General features: G+C 36.4%; 1 protein-coding gene across 1 annotated transcript; it reads right to left on the bottom strand.

The window, feature by feature from the left end:
- Positions 1–2,611: 2,611 nt before the first annotated feature.
- Positions 2,612–19,052, bottom strand: LOC127214671 (uncharacterized protein KIAA2026-like; the record flags this gene model as incomplete). Its single annotated transcript, XM_051174986.1, is given in 7 exon segments — positions 2,612–5,181; positions 5,183–5,626; positions 5,628–6,283; positions 7,298–7,485; positions 8,638–8,753; positions 18,964–19,025; positions 19,028–19,052. Coding segments are annotated over 7 exon segments (3,945 nt in total), but the record flags the coding sequence as incomplete, so codon positions are not given.
- Positions 19,053–19,337: the final 285 nt, after the last annotated feature.

Here is a 19,337-nt window from a genome sequence, read left to right as displayed (position 1 = left end):
TGCTGAATTCTTGTTAGAGGAACACTGAGAAATAGAAAGCTGGTGAGAAATAGAAACCTTGCAAATGCTTCAATAAATACTTCAATGCATGTTATCTGTCTTGGAAGTAATGCTCTTAAACCATCATCGTCGAGGGGTAAACTCACATGGATGATCTGGGAGCATTTGATTTCTTTGTGAGAAGATTATTTTAAACTTTTTATTTATTCTGTGTCTTTCACATCACGCATCTCAATCCCATTCATTTCCCCACCCCTTGTATCTGCCCTTTGCCCTTGCAAGCCCCTTCCCCAATAAGATAAAATTTATTTTATTTTCAAATGACTTGACAGATTTACATGACCCCACCTGGATGGCATTGCCCTACATGTGGAATTGGGGTGGGGGGTGGGAGGGGAGGGTGGTCAGGGTACATGTGAGCGGGGAGAGAGGGTAAGAGGGAGGGAGAGGGAACTTGGATCGATATGTAAAATTAAAAAGTCAACCTCCCCCCCAAAAAGTCTCATCATAGAAGCTGTAGCATGACACAGTGAGTCGAGCAGTAAACCTTTTATCCATATATCTTTACTTGTCAGTGTTCATTACAAAAAGTCATTGGTCTGGTCTGAGGCCTCTGCTTCCTGCTACACCATCAATACTAGCCCCCCCCCCCCACAGGAGAGCCACTCTCTAGCTCCCCCTTTTTTTAATAATAAAAATTTATCTTAAGATAGTATTTATTTTGTGTATGTGTGTGTAGAGCTCAGTGAGCAACTTGCTCAAGCCTGTTCTTTCCTTTGATCATGTGGGACACAGGAATTGAACTAAGGTCTTCTGGTTTGGTGGCAAACACCCTTACCCACTGAGGCCTAAGCCTACTCTTTCTACTATTTCAAATTTTAGAGCAGAATGTTGTGATGAGGCTTAATATTTTAAGTTGAATGTATATATTGGTATCTTAATAAGGTAACGAAGCTCCAGTAAGTACAAAGCTACCTTTTATTTACAACGAGGCACATTCTCAAGCTCTACAAAGTCAAGCCCTGAGTCAAATTAACTGAGCAACAGAATTGGCTTCGTATTACAATTTGAGCAGTTGCTCTATAATCTGAGTGAAAGGAGAAAGAGCATTAATCATTTTGCTCACTTTTCATTTCAAATGACAAAGAAATTCATGTACTTAAACATAGTTTTGGAAAATCATTAACAATGAACCAAGACCTCAGTTTAAACAGAAATGTGAAGAAAGGTGAAGGGTAACACCACCACTTTGGATTACTTTTGCAACCTGTTATGAACCCAGATTATAACAAATTAAGTCTCCAGAGGCATGGCGGTACTTGTCTCTAATCCTGGTACACTCAGGAAGCTGAGGCAAGGCCATTCTGGGTTATATGGAAAGTTCCAGGCCTATTTAGGGGCATAGAGAAACCTAAAAAATAAAGAAGTTTTAAGGAACATGTTTTGGATGTGGAGACATAAACCAAATATTCTTATCTGAAAACAACACACGTTCTGGTCAATACAAATTTTTGTGTTTTTTTTTCCTCTATTTTTTTTTTTTAAATGTCTGGAACCATAAAATCTTGAATGAAAACTTCAAAACAAAAGTCAAGTACAACTACTGGGAGAGCGTGCGTGAAGCATCAGATTCATGCCCTTGCTCCACTCTCCACGAACCAGGTAAATTTGGACATGTCACTCAGCTCCCAAGATTACTGTGGAAATAAAATAAGATACATGAAAGGAAGCTTCATCAAGTATAAAGAGTGTGCAAGTGCTATTATTTCTATAAACTTCCCAATTTTAACACATTTTTAAAGGACTGTTTTCATTTATATCATGTACTCTTTCAATGGACAAGAACACATTTTAAAAACGGTATTCAAACACAGAAATACAGCAACTCAGTTTATTATATGCAGATTCTTCTGCATTGTTGCTAACAGTTCACTGGTCCAAAATTACTAAAATACTTAAAAAACTATACATTATGTAAACAAAACATAAATAAGACAGCATTGTTCTTTGTACATATATTTAGTACAGATTATTAGGAATTTAAGGAGTATGTACAATTTTACAACATGGACTGCAGTTTCTTAATGCATAAATATATATATGTATATATATATATATTCTTTTTACAGAAACAAAAATGAGATGTCACCAATGACACAGAATACTATACTGTAGATACACCACAACAGTCCAAATTTAAGAAAAAACATCAATATAATTATGAAAAGGCTAGCTTACTTAAACTAGTCAAACTTGAGTTTGTTCAATTTATGTTATATAGACAGGTAAATCTTGATGACATATTTTTGAACAAAGAACCTTGGAAAACATCTTCACACCAATGAGTAAAATGGTAGACATCCCCCCCACCAAGAAAACAAAGTCTTGTGCAAGTTAATGAAGATACATACACATACTCACACATATACCACATACTAATGAAGATACATAACACACACACACACACACACACACACAGCACACATCCTAATGAAGACATATACACACACTCCACACCACACATACTATTGAAGATACATATACACCCACTCACACACCACACATACTAATGAAGATACACACACACACACACACACACACACACACACACACACACACACACACACGTATGAACAGCATGTTTTCAACAGAATAATAAACAGTTAAATTTTTATGGGAGTTAAAACAATGCCCCATTATTTAAAAACTGGCTCATTTAGTCTAAATTCAAGATGCAGCTTTGTCAGGTTTCTCTGAACCAGATGACTGAAAAGCAGGGAAGACAGAGGCAGGATTTTGACTAGCAGATACAACAACTTGAGGAAGAGATGAAGACATTGAAGATACTTTAGATGCTGGAGTATTTATGGTATTTAAAATGGCTCCTTCTGGGCTAACCAGTAACTTTTTGACAGAGGTATCCAAATGAAATACCGATGTGCTACTTGGCAGTGGAGGATTATTGGAGGAAATGGCAGAAACCAAAGATGTCTTTGCCAAAAGAGTAGCTGGAGAGGACCTAATCACTGAAGTCAATGGCACCGTTGGTGCAGGTGGGACATAAACTTTAGCAGGTGTGTTTACCATCTGTGGTGTTGAATGTACTGCAGGGAAAGAACTTGGATTTCCAAGACAGTTTACAATCTTTGTAGAGTTTCTCACAGAATGCTTTAAAGGCGGGCCACTTAGAGAATGATTTGATGTCTGTATGATCTTCTGGACAGGATTATCTACTGGTGTCGTCGGTATACCTTGGGGATTGTTAAGAACTAAGGGAGGCCCATATTTTGGATTAGTAGAGATAAGGAGGACATGGCTCCCTGCTCCAAGACCCTGTGGTGGAACAATAAACCGGGCTCCATTCATCATGATTTGAGTACCTGGTGCCAAAGGTGTACTGGTATTGATAACTATTTTTTGCTGAATACAAGGTTCACTAAAGGAGGCACCTGCCAGACTAGTTATATTTAATGGTGGTGTACAAGTGTGAATGGTAGAGCCACCTGCAGCAGAATTACCAGAAGCTGTTTTTACTAACGAAGGGGACATAAGCTGGTTTGGCATAGAAGCAATGTTGGAAGTAGTAATTATTTTACTTGGACTTGGTGAGAGAGATGGTAATTCAGCTTGAGGTTTATTTGTGTTTGAATTTGTTGGCACTGTAGTTGAAGTCCCTGGGGACTGAAACTGTCTTTTGGAAAGAGATACAGGGCGTGTGGCTCCTGGTACTGTTGCTGAAGGTGGAACCGTGTTGATTATTTTTGGAGATGTAGTCACAGGTGCAGGTAGGGTGACAGTAACAGGGATTTGCAAAGCTGATGTCAAACATTTAGGAGACACAGTGGGTTGTGTAGTTGAAATGAGAACAGATGATGCAAGGTGTCCTGTTTTCACAGTTGATATAGCTACTGTGTTTCCAAGATTTGATGTGCAAAGTCTATTTGACAAAACAGGCATAATTCTTGAAGAGGTATCAGTTCCACTGACTAAAACAGGAGGTCGAGTCCCAGCTGAAGCAGAGGATGAGGTCACTGAAAGGGAACTCAAAGGTACATTTGCTCCTGTTCCTGAAAACATGTTTGTAGCTCTTGCTGCAGAAACCACTGACTCATTAACAGGAGGAAGATTCGGACTCACAATACTTGAGCTTGCTAGGACTGAGTTACCACTTGTTGACAAGGGTGAAACATAGCCCTTACTACTTTTGTCTTCTCCTTTTGGCATTATACTTTGCAATATATTAACTGATGATATAGCTGGCAGATTTCCTGGAGGGTTAATAATTGCTTGTCCTATGTTTAACCCAATTTTCACATCTTTAATCTGAGACACGGTTGGTGAAGAATTGATTTTTATTGGTGTTCCTAATGTAGACGGAATTAGTACTATTTGGGGTTGCTCTGGAGTCTTAACGTAAGTTTTATTCAAGGGAGAAGGAAGTGTCTGTTTTAATGATTCTGCAACAATAGCTGAGGCTGAAGTGCCACTAGGAACTGGAGCATTAATAAAAATGACTTTTTGGGTGGAAACACTCGTAGATGTTGGTGCTGGTGCCATATTAACTGAAGACGCAGTGCTGGAAGGAAGAGCCGACGGACTTGACACTAGCATGAGTTTCTGAACAGGAGTCTCACTGAGAACATCTCCATTTATTGCTTCCGATCTTGTAACTTGGTAACTTTTTGTGAAATAATCTACTTGTTGCGCTTTTGTGTGAATGACATTTGTATTGGTTTGCCCGAAATTCCCTGGTGATATGCTAATCACACTAACTGAACTATTTGTTGTTGATGGTAGCAGCGAGCTGGGAGAAATGGAGGGTTTCAAGGGTGAAGAGGGCTTGTGTGAGGTGTTTTCTGTCACGGGGTCCACACAGCCACTGCTGGAGGGTTGGCCTAACACGGGTTTGAGATTTTTCCCCATGGATGGATGAAAGCCACATGAAATAGAAACACAAGTAGGCGTTTGGCTGAAAGATGGGGGAGTAGATGTAGCAGTCATTCCAGCTCCTTGTGAAAAAGCAGGGGACGGTGTCGATTTTGGCACCAGAAATGCCTGAAGTTGAGGTGCGAAGGTGAAAGGGGAACTTGAAGATAAACTGCTGGGTGAATTTTGTTCTGGATTAGTTTGTACTTTGACAACTCCAGTGTTCCCACCTCGAGTCCTAACAAGAATTGACTGCTGAATCTCTGATACATACGGTTTTGAGTTCTTGCTTTGCCTCAGAGGAATCAACAGTTTGCTGGGAGAAACAGGTGAGGGAACTGCCAGGATCTGTGCATTCACTTAGTGTTGTTGCTGGTAACAGAGGCTGAACTGTTGAGGAAATGGTGGGTGAAGTAATAGGCTGGGGGAATGTGGCTGGTGAAACTGCACTCTTGCCTTTCCCTGCTTCGCAATGGCTAGTCTTAATGGGTGATGATAATGTATTACTTACAGAGGTTACAGGTGACAGGGGCTGTGATCTAGCACTCACATTTGATGAAGGAGCAATTGTCTTACTGAAAACTGTATTAAGCAGTTGGGTAGAAACTGTCCCTCCTGAGGTGACAGGAACAGACACTAAGGAACACTGCTCTGCACCCTTCTGCTGAGGTGCTGCTAGCTCTTTTGCAACTGCTTTTCCCCTCTTTGTGCTGAATCACAAAATTCTTAGGCAGAATAAGGACTTGCTGCATGATCTTTTCTCCTGTTTTAGAATCCACCACAGGCTGCATCTGAATCTTGACAGAACTACTATGAAGGTCTACTGGCAGCCACTGACCACAGGGCATTTTGTAAACCATCTGTAAAGGTCCTTTTGTACTGGTGAGGCAGCTCGATGCTGGCTTTATAGGGCTTGTTTCTGCAGGAGACTGAGCTGGCTTTTCCACAGCAGGAACACTTCTACCTGTGAAAGGGGGCAGTTGATTTGTTAAGGTCACTTTGTTCCCAATATTCTTTGCAAGCAAGGCCTGAATAGGTTTGGTCCCTTTCTGGAGAGTAGACACTGGTACTGAATCCTTTGAGGCAAATGACTCTGAAAATGGCAGTTCTGTATGCTTTGACTCACTCAAACAGTCAATCTGCATATCATCTTCCAAGTTCTCAACTGATGTTGTGCTTAGCTTTGCTTTCTTCCTTGGGGAAAGCTCCTTTGTGCTATCATCCAGATAACTGCTTTGTTTGGACTGTCGTTTAAGGGCTTTAGGCAGTGTCTTCACTACATCTTTAGAAGACAATTCTTTTTTCAACAACTTGTTTCTGGCCAAAGGATAGCCTATTTCTGATAATTTCATATCATCTGAAAATGATAAAAACAAGCATTTTGTTTACAGAACACAGTTTTTGAGTAACACCAATTATAAAAATTAAAGTCAATCTCTAAACAGGCAATTTAAAAAAGAATACTGTACAGTCTTCCTCTTCCCAAAGCTTCAGCAATGCTGACGAAGGTAGCAGTGGCCTCTGACATGCTGACTTCCCACATCTCAGCTTAAGAGCAACCCATTGCTGAGATCAGTCCCAGATTAAGACTGCTGCTAAGGTGTGAGTGTTAAGGAAAAACCCAGTTTCTAAAAAGATACTGAGTTTAATCTGGCGAGTTTTCTTTCTTTAGCTAGGGAACCCTTTACGCCATAGAGGAACGGTTACTATTCTATATTTTAGTCTTCAGAGACTGAAAATGAACACCAATGTTTAGCCTTTCTTTTCTTAATCCTTAAACAACTGTGGTCACATCTGGTCAAAAGAAGTTCACTCTTACAATTCTTATGAGATAGGAACTATGTTAACATATCACTAACTACAAGTTTTCAGATTAACTTCTTATGTAACTGAAGAACGCCATTGATGAGCTGAAATGACTCACATATAACTTGGTCTAGTTACCCATAATTTACTAGAGTGATATGTTTACTTAGCTCCCAGTCAGCCATCAACCTTGGTCACACCTCATTTTAAAAACCTTTCACAATCTTAATGATTTCTCAAATTCATTTACAACAAATTTTACCAACAGAACTTTAATAGTAGTAACAATAAAAAAGATAATCAGTGAATTCCAAATGGGTAACTGATTAGTAATATATGGTCTGCAACAGGCAATAGCACATATATAACTTAGGGTTAAGCACTGGCTTCAAAACTCTTAGAAATTTAATAATGACTGTCAAGAAATTGCTTATAAGAATATGGACAGTATTTCTGCAAATTATTGAATTTTCTCAAGCAACATTCACTAACCCGATTACCTTTTGCCTTCACAACAAACAGAAAGTTCTCTTTGTGCTTATATTTTAAAAGTTTGAATGCCTACCAGAATCCACGTGTTCTTTCTCCAGGTTGTCTAGAGGTTCTGCTGCATCTACAGACTTACTGATTTCTGCTGTAGGAGGATCTCTCTCAGGGTTCCCTTCACATTCTTCAGAAGTCCACAGTTCTCTAGTGAACTGACCATAATCAGGTTGTCTTCGGAAATCATCATAGTCTTTCTTCAGGCGGCTCCTGAAATAATCATTGTAATGTGGAACTTTTGGAAGCTAAATTAATTAGCATATTAAATTGAATCTTGAAATATTTTCAATTATCATTAAATTATGTTTAAAGTGTATCTAAGATGCCTTTAGTCTTGCCAATTATTAATTGCCCAAGAAGACAAAACTTATGATATATGCTTAAGAAATTAAAGGTTATATCTTAAAGCTGGGTGCTGCCTTTAATCCCAGCACTTGGGAGGCAGAGGCAGGTGGATTTCAGGAGTTCGAGGTCGGCCTGGTGTGCAAATCAAGTTCCAGGATAGCCAAGGCTGCACTGAGAAACCTGTCTCAGAAAAAAAAAAAAATGTGAATAAGAATTGAATATACCACCCATTTGTCTTTCTGAGGGTTGTCGTTAGTTAGAATTATTAAGAAAAGCAATAAATAACTAAAGTTTTCTATTTGAATTGAAAAATGAGTTGAGTCACTCACTAAGAGACTGGCCAGCAAGACCCAGGAATCTTCATGTCATATACATGCTTGGCTTAAAAAAAAAAAAAGCCATTAAAAAATTCCCCCCAAGACAGGGTTTCTCTAAGTAGCCCTGGCTGTCTTGTAACTCTCTGAGACTAGGCTGGTGTTGGATTGAAGTCTCAGCATTGCAAGCAAGCAGGCAGGCAAGCAAGGGGGCAGGCGGGCAAGCAAGCAAGCAAGCAACAGAAGCACAGAAAACATTCTGTCTCTTTAAAAACCTTTCAAAAACTTTTCAACTTGGTCCATGTAAATTCTTAAAAGATTAAGTCCTACCTGACCTGGCTACCTTGACTTCTGACTTTTATGTCCTACCTCAATCTACATCAATGATTTTTCTTTGATTATAACTGATTCTCACTCAGTGCTTCCTCTAAATGCCAAATACACGTATACACTTTTTTAAGTGTGCCCTTCCATTTCGTTTCCCCTCTAGCATGCGCCTCATTTCCTTTGTGAGTAGCCTCCACAGTCCCAAACAAGAATTTCACATCCTCCGCCAGGGCCCTCCCACTAGCAGTTACCACATTTGAGCGGGCATTCACTGAGAATGTTGTTTTGTATTTACTGTACTCAAAATGAATGGAAAAGCCCCAAATCATAAAAGAAGGGTCTCAGAATAAGCTAAATACACCATAAAGCTTATTACCTGTTTCTCTGAAAAGCCTTCATTAACTTTGGTTCCCATGGCAGCAATTCATTTAAAAGGCGTATCAGTGTACTATGCAATTCTTTTACAGCTTGCCTCCGATGGTACCATTTGCCCTAGAAACATAAGTTTTAAAAAATAAATTTCTAAGACTTAACCTAAAATCAGTATCAACCAAGTTTCAGCATCTAATTAAAAAGTAACAAAATGCCAATATCATCAAAAATATTTCTTCCACAGGAGTTTACAAGAGGAAATATCTTTTAGTATGTTTAGTGATCTCAACTCTACAGAAGAAATCCCAAAATGCTTATCATTTAAGTAGGAAATACATATTAAAAATAGTCTAGTTATGTCAGTTGTAAATATCTTAATAAATCATTTACCAAATGTATGTAGTCTTGGATTTGATGTCCAGTGCCAAGGCGGGGGGACCCCATGAACAAACAAACATAATCATGTAAAGGTACAAATATTTAAATACATTCACCAAATACATAAGCATAGTTCATGAAGAAAAGTTTTCTGTAACTTCTAAGAGAGGAAAAATAAGAATTCTTAACAAACTTCCTTAGGAGTTGTTACAATCATTTTAGCAGTTTCTGGCATAGAAAAGCAACTAAAACAGTTAATGTTGTTTTATTTTCTGTGTGGTGTTGTGTGTATGCGCATGTGCACAAGGATGTAGAGACCAGAGGACATTAGGACACCAGTCCTCCTGCTTCTATAGCAAGGAAACATCTGTAACACTGAGCTACCTTCCCAAGCCCAACCAACTGCTTTTTAAAACCTACTCACTACACTAACATTAATTATTACTGGTGTCCCTCCCATTTGCTGGTATTACAGGTACTGACTGTCTGTCTATCTAGAAATGACGTGTTAGCAATTTCTAGCACAGAGAAGCAACTAAATAGTTATAAAACGAGGAAATATCTTGTATCATATAATCCATATGTATTATTTCTAATGAAAGATAGAATTATATATTATTAGATCACATTTAACAGCCATAAAATCAGACTTCATCCTATAAACAACTGTTGAGTTAGTCTGCCCGTATGTAGAATAATAAGGCCACTATCTACAGCAAAATATATTCTAGAGTTGTACATGGAGTTGCCAATTTTTTATATACTCACACATACACATGCACACACATAAAACTTTTTGCTATTTTAAATGACAATTCTGTAATCCAGTCTCTTTTTTTTTCTGCTGGGTTTTCTTTTTTTTTGTGGACAGGGTTTCTCTATGTAGCTTTGTAGACCAGGCTGGCCTCGAACTCACAAGAGATCCTCCTGCCTCTGCCTCCAGAGTGCTGGGATTAAATGTGTGCACCACCATTGTCCAGCACCAAAGTCTTAATGGCATGCTTGACAAAAAGAGTACTCAGCAACCACAGAGTGTATATTTGCACAAACACAAAGAGCCATATTTCTTCTGAGGTTTCTGAATCTTAAAGAGGAACTGTTTATTAGAAGAGTAAGAAACGTAGGATTATATGCTATGAACACACCAAATATGAACCCTATGCTAATTCATGTCTTAAAAAAGATTATTTTTATGTGTTTGAGTGTTTGCCTACATGTATGTAAGTGTACCACATGTGTGTAATGCACACAAAGACTGAAGAGGGAGCTGAACCCTCTGAATTGCACACGTCCATGTGGGTGCTGGTAACTGAATCCAGGTCTTCTGCAAGAACAGCACATATTAACAACTGTGGTCATTTCTCCATCCTTAACTTGCATCTTAATAGAATGTCAGATCATGGTATTAAGGAAAGTTTTAAGAAAAACTCCCTTTCTCCCCCAAGGCAGAGTTTTTTTGTATAGCCCTGGCTGTCCTGGGACTCTCTTTAGACAAGGTTGGCCTTGAACTCTAAGATTCACCTGCCTCTGCCTCCTGAGCACCACTACCACCCAGCTTAAGGAAAATTTTTATTTCCTACCACATAGTAGTTCTAAAAGTTAGTTCCTCATGTGTGGTGACCCCCAGCCATAAAATTATTTTCATTACTCATAGTGTAAATGTTTGATGTGCAGATGGTCTTGGGTGACCCCTAAGGACTGTTTGACCCCTAAGGTGTCATGACACAGATCGAGAAACTGCTATAACATATTAAAGAGTCTTATTTCTTTTTAAATGACTTCTAGGAAAAGCACAAGTCAGACCAAAGTAAGCAGTGAGCTGTATCTCAAAATTTAAACTTTTTTCAAAAGAATTGATGAATCAGTATGAAGTGATTATTCTAATCCATGAAAGAAAACTATTAAATGAAATAAATAAGAAATAGTATTTATCCAGGGCAACCATACTTCTCTTGGTTTTCAGAGAGGATCTCACCATGTAACCTTTGACTTGTTACGCAGTTCAGGCTAGTCTAGAACTTTTGAGCTTCCTGCTTCAGTCTCCCATGTGTTGAGATTACAAGTGCCAATCACACACTCAGCAACTACTTGGTGGAAAAATGAAATTGTGAGAAAGCAGAACCCAATTTTACTTAAACTTCCTTATGCGAAGGAAGAAAGATGAAAGAATATTCTCTATGTGGTAGAATTCACTAGAAAAAGGATTATTCTTGAGAGAACTAGTGGGGACCAAAGGAGAAATGTGACACCTGTAGAACTAACCTTGCTTGCATAGTTGCTGAATGGATTAGTATAGCTATAATAGGATGGGGAATGCAAATGATGCCAGTTAGGTCTCTGTAGATGAGGAACAGGAAGGATATACGGTACACCTGGAAATCTTTATATCAGAACATTGCTGTACTGGTATCTGTGGTGATACTTTTGTTTATGATCTAATAAAGCTAGCCTGAAGATCAGAGTGCAAAGCCATAGAGGCCAGGCAGTGGTGGCACACACCTTTAATCCCAGCACCCGGAGATAGAGGCAGATGGATCCCTGTTAGTTCAAGGCTACCCTGAACTATACAAAATTGAATCAGTCTAAAAGAGAAACAGAGCTCACAAAGCTGATCTCAGCACTTGGGATCCCAAGCCTTTAATCCCAGCTCTAGAGAGGAATTTAAGGTGGGAGGAGACAAGTCCTCTGGGGTTTGGAGGAGCAGTGGAATCTGAGGCAGAGATAAGAGCTGGTGACTGGCTGCTCTTCTCTGATCTTCAGCTTGAACCCCAGTATCTGTCTCTGAGTTTTGATTACTAATAACAATTAGAGTTAGTGTTACAGATATCTCACTTAAATTACAACATTAATTTTTGCATAAGATTTTTAAAATAAGAAGATTTTACATTTAATTCTGATTAACTTTTGATTAATTAACATCTACAAATTATGCGACTGAACCAAAAGACTATATACAAGGGAACTCAAATGTTTAATCAGAGAACAGATTATAACTTTCATACAACTGCCTTTCCCATTAACCTGTTGAAATCTATGGTTGTCTATCATAGAAGATTAATAAAATATATAAAAGTATAAAAAATACAATGACTCCAGGAACCTTATACACTGCCACGGGATGCGAATCTATAGTCTTGAGGTGATTAAGAGGGCAGAATCATTGCTTGTATTGGTGTTTAAAGCAAGGCTTTTCACCCAACTACTCAGACTGGAAGGGAACTCATAGCTTTGTGTCATCTGGATAAAACATGAAGCTTACAATCCAGATGCAATTAACATAATGACATCTTGTGCCCCACACCACTGGTGCAAAGGACTGAATCCTGATCCCTGCACTCTATCACCAAACTAACTCCTTAACTAACACTTGTTGCTTTCTGCTGAGTAGTGACCTCATTTTCACAGAGGAGCCATTACAAGAACCATAAAAGTTATCAATTTTTAATAAGCAATTAAGAGTTAGTAACAATCTGCTTTACCTTTGGTCCAATATAAAAATTTACTTCAAATCAACAAATATTTATTGATGTTTAAACTAGCACCCCAAGCCAGAAATAGCTTTTCTAACTGATCAACTTTACTGATTATAATACAGATATGAGGAAAAACAATTTTTATATTTCTTCCAAGATGGATTTATTAAAATTTAAAAGCCATAATTTTCTAGAAGAAAGGTGTCTTAAAATCTCCTCAGGAATTTCTTGTAAAATGGAACTGACTTCAGACTAAACTTCTGGATCTCATGCATGTTTAAATTTACTCTCCTCAAACACCATGTTGTCTCTCTGGTCCTCAAAAAAGCCAATTCCTTAACAATTATAAATAAATAATATTGTGCAACTACTTATTCCTAAGTAAGTGCTAATAGGTTATATTGTGCAGACACCCTTGTAATGCTAAAAGTTACATAACTAACAATTGTGTTAATTTAAAGTAGAATAGTAATTAAAATAGTGACATATTTTAAAACAAAGGAAAACAACAATTGGCATGGTGGCACAAGCCTGTATTCCCAGCACTCTCAGATTTAGGGGTAAGAGGATTGCTGCAAGTTTGAGGTGAGCCTGGGCTACAGAGTGTATTTCCAGCGAAAATAAGAGCTAAAAAACCAGTACATTCGCTTGTTTTACTAATATAAAATCCTGTATTTTATTTTTAAGAATGTGTGTACTGATTACAGAGCTAAAAATCAAACTGGCAGATTGGTATTTGGGGCAACTAGTTAGGTGCTACAATGTGCTACAGCTATTTAATAAAACTTACTTGGTTTAATATTTAATATAAATTATGCACATAGCTCTTGGTTATTTTAAAACAAGTTAAGTGAATACAGGGAAATTTTAACCTTTTTTATCATCACGGATTCTGATCATTTTCAGGAATAAAACAATTTTAAAATAGAAACTAAACGCATTATATACATTTAGTATTATGAACATCAAAAGTTCACTTTAATGAAAATAGAGTAGTTCTAAAAAGGATTTATTTTATGTGTGTTTTGCCTGCACCATGTATGTATTTCTTAACAAGGAAGGCCAGAAGAGGGGTGTCAGACCCATGGAACTAGTTATGGTGACTGTGAAGTACCATGGGGATGCTGGGAATTGAACCTGGTCCTCTGCAAAAACAACTGCTCTTAACCACTGAGCCATCTTGCCAGCCCAAAGAGTAATATATATATATTTTAAAATTAACAGATTATAAACTTCAACATGAACAATGAATTTCAAGCATGCAACAGGAAATAGTTTAAATTTGCAGCTTACCTTGTATTGCTTCTCATCCAATGTCCACAGCATCTGCAGATTGCCAGCTCCCTTTGTATTAGATGCTCAACTACGAAACCATGGAGTTTTTTAAAAAGGACCCCTCTAGGGATTATTATTAAAGAAGCTATCTATGGCCACAAGGTAGAGTCCTTTATTATATTATATAGTTTTCTAAGTTTTTGAGTATAATGCACCAATAACCTAGGGAATCACATGAGGAAAGAAAACTTACAAAACTATACAATATTGTAAAATGAAAAACTGCATCTCAACGAGTGTGAAATGAGCATGGGGGAACTTACCTTATAACTAAAGAACAACTCCATCTGCTGCAGTAATCTGGGATGGGTTTGACAATGCCAGCTTAACACTGGCTAGGGTGCTGTAAAGAGGGAGTTGGCAATCTACTAATGCTGGGGACATTGGAAACCTAAGGGAAGAAAAGGAAAACAAATTCTAGACTTAAGTATCTCATTGTTATGGATATGTTTACATATTAATAAATTCAGATGTTTTGTATGGCAAACTCACTTTTACAAACCATCCAATTTCATACGCAGATTTTCTTGTAATGTATATAATCACAAAAGGTTACTAGGAACCATGTATTAACAAAGTAAAGTCTTATATAGGCAAGAATTTCTTTTTAAATGCTACTTTTTAAAATGCTTCTGCTTACAAACACTAGTGCATAGAAAGAAACATCCATCACAAAGCAAAGTACTTATAGGCCTGATTCTTCCTACAAACAGAAATCCTATGTTGGAAAAGGACTGCCAACTTATAAATATGGTTGTATTGTAATTTTCAAGAGAAAATTAAATGGTCAAAGTGTCAGTGACCCCTGATGATCAATGGTGGTTAATTCAAACCAAATCCAATCCAAAGGTGGCTTGTAAAGAATGCAAACTCCTATGAAATGAAAATAGCACAAACAAAATTGAATCATTTTAGCCAAGTATAGTGGTGCACTCCTTTAATCCCAGCACTGGAGAGGCAGAGGAAGGTAGATCTGAGTTCCAAGACAACCAGGGCTACACAGAGAAATTCTGCCTTAAAACAAACAAACAAACAAAAAAAAACCAACCCCCCCAAAACACAAACTATTTTAATAAGCTGTATGATATGTTTTATAGTCTAAGTGAAAAATTAATTCTGCATTCATTAAGTATTTTCTGCTTTCATAATTTCTTACCTAGAAAACTACCTCCAAATTTCCATGGTCCTGCATATTCATTTGAGAAGATAAAATAGCACCTTAATCTCACTGTCAGAGTGCCTTTTGAAAAATACTAGTTTTGATATTACAGTGAAAACGACTGTACATTACTATGGAAAAAGTTGAAACAGTGTTTTAACAATGCCAGAGTAAAATTTTCTCTTGATACTCTCACCAATTTTCATCTAAGTCTCACATTGAACAGTATATATCACATTTCATTATCCTTCCAAATTAGCATTAAAATCAAGTAGAAAAACACACAATCACCACTGTGATAACATCACTGCTTTGTACAGAGAAATACAGAGATCACATTCCCTAGTGAGGGCAGCTCACATTTCTTATTTTTTTTTTTAATGCTTAATCTTTATGCAAATCTTTGCTGGAAGGCAGATGCCTCTTTGAACAAGCTATGATAAAGCACAACTGGAGTAAATATGATTTTTAAAAAACAGGCTCACATGAAAATTTTTTAAAAAAGGGTACCAAAATCTTTCATTTTTTTTTACTACCTAGAATACAGTATGTGTAACAAACCTCAAATATAGTGAGAGACTGAGTAAATGTATTAAAACATTCCATACTCTTAACTTTCAGGAAAACTTAAAAAAAATTAGAGTACAAAAGAATGTCTTCCAAACAATTCAGCAGAATGGAAATATTATTTTAACTAAAGCCACATGAACTCAAGGGAGTAAAAAGGATTCCTCCTGGAAAATACTAAAAACTCCTGTGACCTAAATTATGATAAGAAAAATGAAAGGTTTTGTCAAATTTCATCTTAACCAGATCTCACTATAGACAAAGCTGAGGCAGTAATGAGGTAAAGCTTTATAGAACCCAAAGGAAACCACCGAGACTTTTAAGAAACTATAATCTTCCATTGCAACAAACAGTTCAACAGCACAACCCGAGGTATTTAGAAAAGCCTCTAACAAAAAAGTGCACTACAGCATAAAGTCTGTTAAATTAGAAAACAAAATAACCTTTTCAATGCAATGTTTACTGGATAAGAAGGTATTACAGGGATGCATAGGGTGCCTGGCTTTGCTTGTTGTTTGGTAGATAATACTATCAGGACAGACCTCAGAGAAGAAACAGCAAACACTTATTATGAATTATTACTAAATCAACATCCCATGTGCAATCTCTAACTTTAGTAGTGACACTTATGGGGAATGAAAATTTACATCTTCTTTGTTATTCATTGTTATTGAAATAATAAAAGTCATTATTAACTGAAAACTTGTTTTGATTCTAAATACTCATTTTAGTCTTGACATTAATCCTCAGGGGATAAATATTAATTTTTAATTTATCACAAGATAAGGAATGTTTCCAGACAGTATCTCTATCATGAAGTTCATACATTTTATTAGTAAGAAAAAGTCTTCATGCAATAAATAGTCTTTACTCTAAGCCCAATTCTAGTAAGTATGGCTTTTTAATCACAATATTCCAACTAGGGCAGATAAACAAACACAATTAAGAAATGATAACTGGCAGAAAGCCTGGCAATGAAAAAAAAAAAAAAAAAAAGACATGAAGCAAACACACCAAAACAAAATAATTCTTCAAAATATATGGATGAATCTTTAATAAGAACAAGTGATAGCAACAGATTTTTACAATAATAAGACAGCTGATAATTCACAACAGTGATCCTGCAGTCAATTACAAGGCTTAAATTGTACACAGATGGTAAGATGCAAAAAAAAAAAGTTCAGAGTAAGGTAAGGATTTTGATATAATTTATGCTTACTAATGTTTAATAAGAGTTCTAGTTCATGTAAAAATTCTGTTAAGGAAAGCATATTACTTTTTAATGATAGCAAACAAATACAAGCTGGCATTAAACAGTAACAAATACCCAATTTGTTACTTTCTGCAATTCCTACAGAGATCACATTCCTCACAGATTTTGTAAAGGAAAAAGGTTATGTTGGGGCAGGGGAGAGAGGAGAATTCTAAAATGAGAACTTTCCCTATTTGTTTTATGCTCTGTCATTTTCAATGGCCCAGACAATCATCTATGTAATAATCTTTTAGGCAATTTCAGTCAAGGGGAAATAGTTTAAACCCTATGTTGGTAATTCAGTAAAATTATTCCTGGTAAAGCACAGTTCCAAGAACTTGCAAATACCAAAGGATGTCGTTTGGACACACAAAAGGTAACCCATCAAATGCTATATAACCTAGAAGCTTCTAACAAACATTCTCAAAGCCTATGTTGTCAAGCACCTTCAGTTTGCTTTCTTCACTTTTTCTTCTACTTGATCCTATATGCTTACACTGACGTCCACTCACTAAGAAAATAAGGAGGACGGCTTTGCAGAGAACCCTAGCACCTGTAATATGTGCTGTGAGTATTAAATCATGCTTAAAACTATGCCATAGGAACAAAACTTTTTATACAAACAGAATAAAGTTAAGTGTAAGTGAAGTACATAAAGGTTTAGCAATTTACAGACTTCTGCTCAGTTGTGAAATATGAAAACAGCTTTCTGATATAATAACTAAAGCAACAGCTTCTGCATAAGTTATACCCCTGATTTTAAAGAAAGATATCATTTCTTACTAAAAGAATCAGCCTTTTTAAACAAAAAATTTAAATAAGATAAAACAACTTTTGTCTGAAAATATTTTCACATGAAATTTTTGTATAACACATTACTGTAGGAAATTTTAATAAATCAGCCTTCCACATCAAGAGACTTCCCCAGATAGCTAAAGTACATATGAAAAATCAAAAAACGTCTCAACTGTTTTTAAATGGAAGTTTCCCCACCCTTTAATAAGATAAGGTCTTTATTGTTAACTAATGACTGTTAAGATTGTTTTTCTTTTGTTTTGAGACAAGGTCTCACTAAGTAGTGTTGGCTAGCTCTATGGCAGAGTTGGAACTCACCATACAGACCAGGCTGGCTTTGAACTCAGAGATCCTTTAGGCATTGCCTCCACTGAGTGCTGGTACTAAAGATGTGAACCACATGTGGCTGAGGACTATTCAGAACATTGTTTCACCTTGTAGGTTACAGTGATCTTCTCAGAGGTATCATGTGACAGACTACTGAAATACTGCATTAAACAACTTCAGAGTCTAAAGTTTTCTGACACTTCAGTCTGCTCCTTCAAAGTACTTCTAACATATCATTCCTAACAGCATGTAAAATGGCTACTGTAAACCTGCTGAATCAGTCATCATATTTAGACACATTTATATTAACAGTTTTAGGTACAAAGCAAGAGGTTTCATGATAAAACAAAGTTTTTATAATGATTAATTTTCTTAAATATTTGATATTTTCCCACATTTATCTATTGGTATATAACTGTTTCCATTATGCCTATAATCCAACTATAAATGCCATTTAAGTAGGTGATGATCTATTTAATAAAAAACAACATGGAGAACTTTACCAAGTGAGAGCACATGTATGTATGTATGTAATGTATGTATGTATGTATATATGTATGTATCTCATATATAACACTCTCATACTGTATCGTCTTCTTAACAATGAAAAATTCAGGAAATTAGTTGTCAAATATATAGTAAAACTTGATCTTAAGAACTTAGGAGTCATTTGGTAAGAATTTGGGGCCTGGTATATGTTTTATATTACACATAATTAGAAAAGCTTGTTACTAAGCAATAGGCTTCCATTAAAGATATGCAAAGAATATGCAAAATCCAAAAAGCTACTAGTTAGAAAACAATTAGCATACTGAGTAATATCTAAGACTATACTTGTTATAAACCAAGCAGACAGAGATACCATCTTTTTGATTTAAAAATGAAAATTAGATCACATGGGAGAAATGAAAGACACAATGCTTCTATCTTTAGTTGTAAATTTTCATGTAATTAGGAGAACAAGATTTTTAAAAACTTTGGAAAAAAGCAGGAATAAATTTTAATGCTGACAATAATAGATAGAACTTTTTGATAAACACCTACCGATTTTTTTCTACTGTTTTCCAGATCTTTGAGTTCATTCTCGATTTTGGAGATTAATTCCTGAGTTCATCAAGATTAGTGCAAATAAGCTAAAACAAAACACAAAAACACAGCTTGATAACACATAATATAAAACACCAAAAATGTGGTAACATAAATTGTTTAACATATACTGAAATTAAGATTACTTTTCTGCAATAATAAAAGCAAGGAAAGGTGCACATACTATCTAAGAAATTTACTTGTTATGATGTATGAATTTCCAGGCTTCATATAAAATAAACTTAAATTACAACATTGGTAGTCTTATCTTACATCTCAAAGTTGGCATTATAATCCCATTACTTTTTTAGTATTATATAGCTTTCATCCCA

This window comes from Phodopus roborovskii, unplaced genomic scaffold (assembly GCF_943737965.1).
Source record: "Phodopus roborovskii unplaced genomic scaffold, PHOROB, whole genome shotgun sequence".
Lineage (NCBI taxonomy): Eukaryota > Metazoa > Chordata > Mammalia > Rodentia > Cricetidae > Phodopus > Phodopus roborovskii.
The sequence above is the reverse complement of the archived record's forward strand: the minus strand, read 5'-3'. Positions and strand labels throughout refer to the sequence as shown.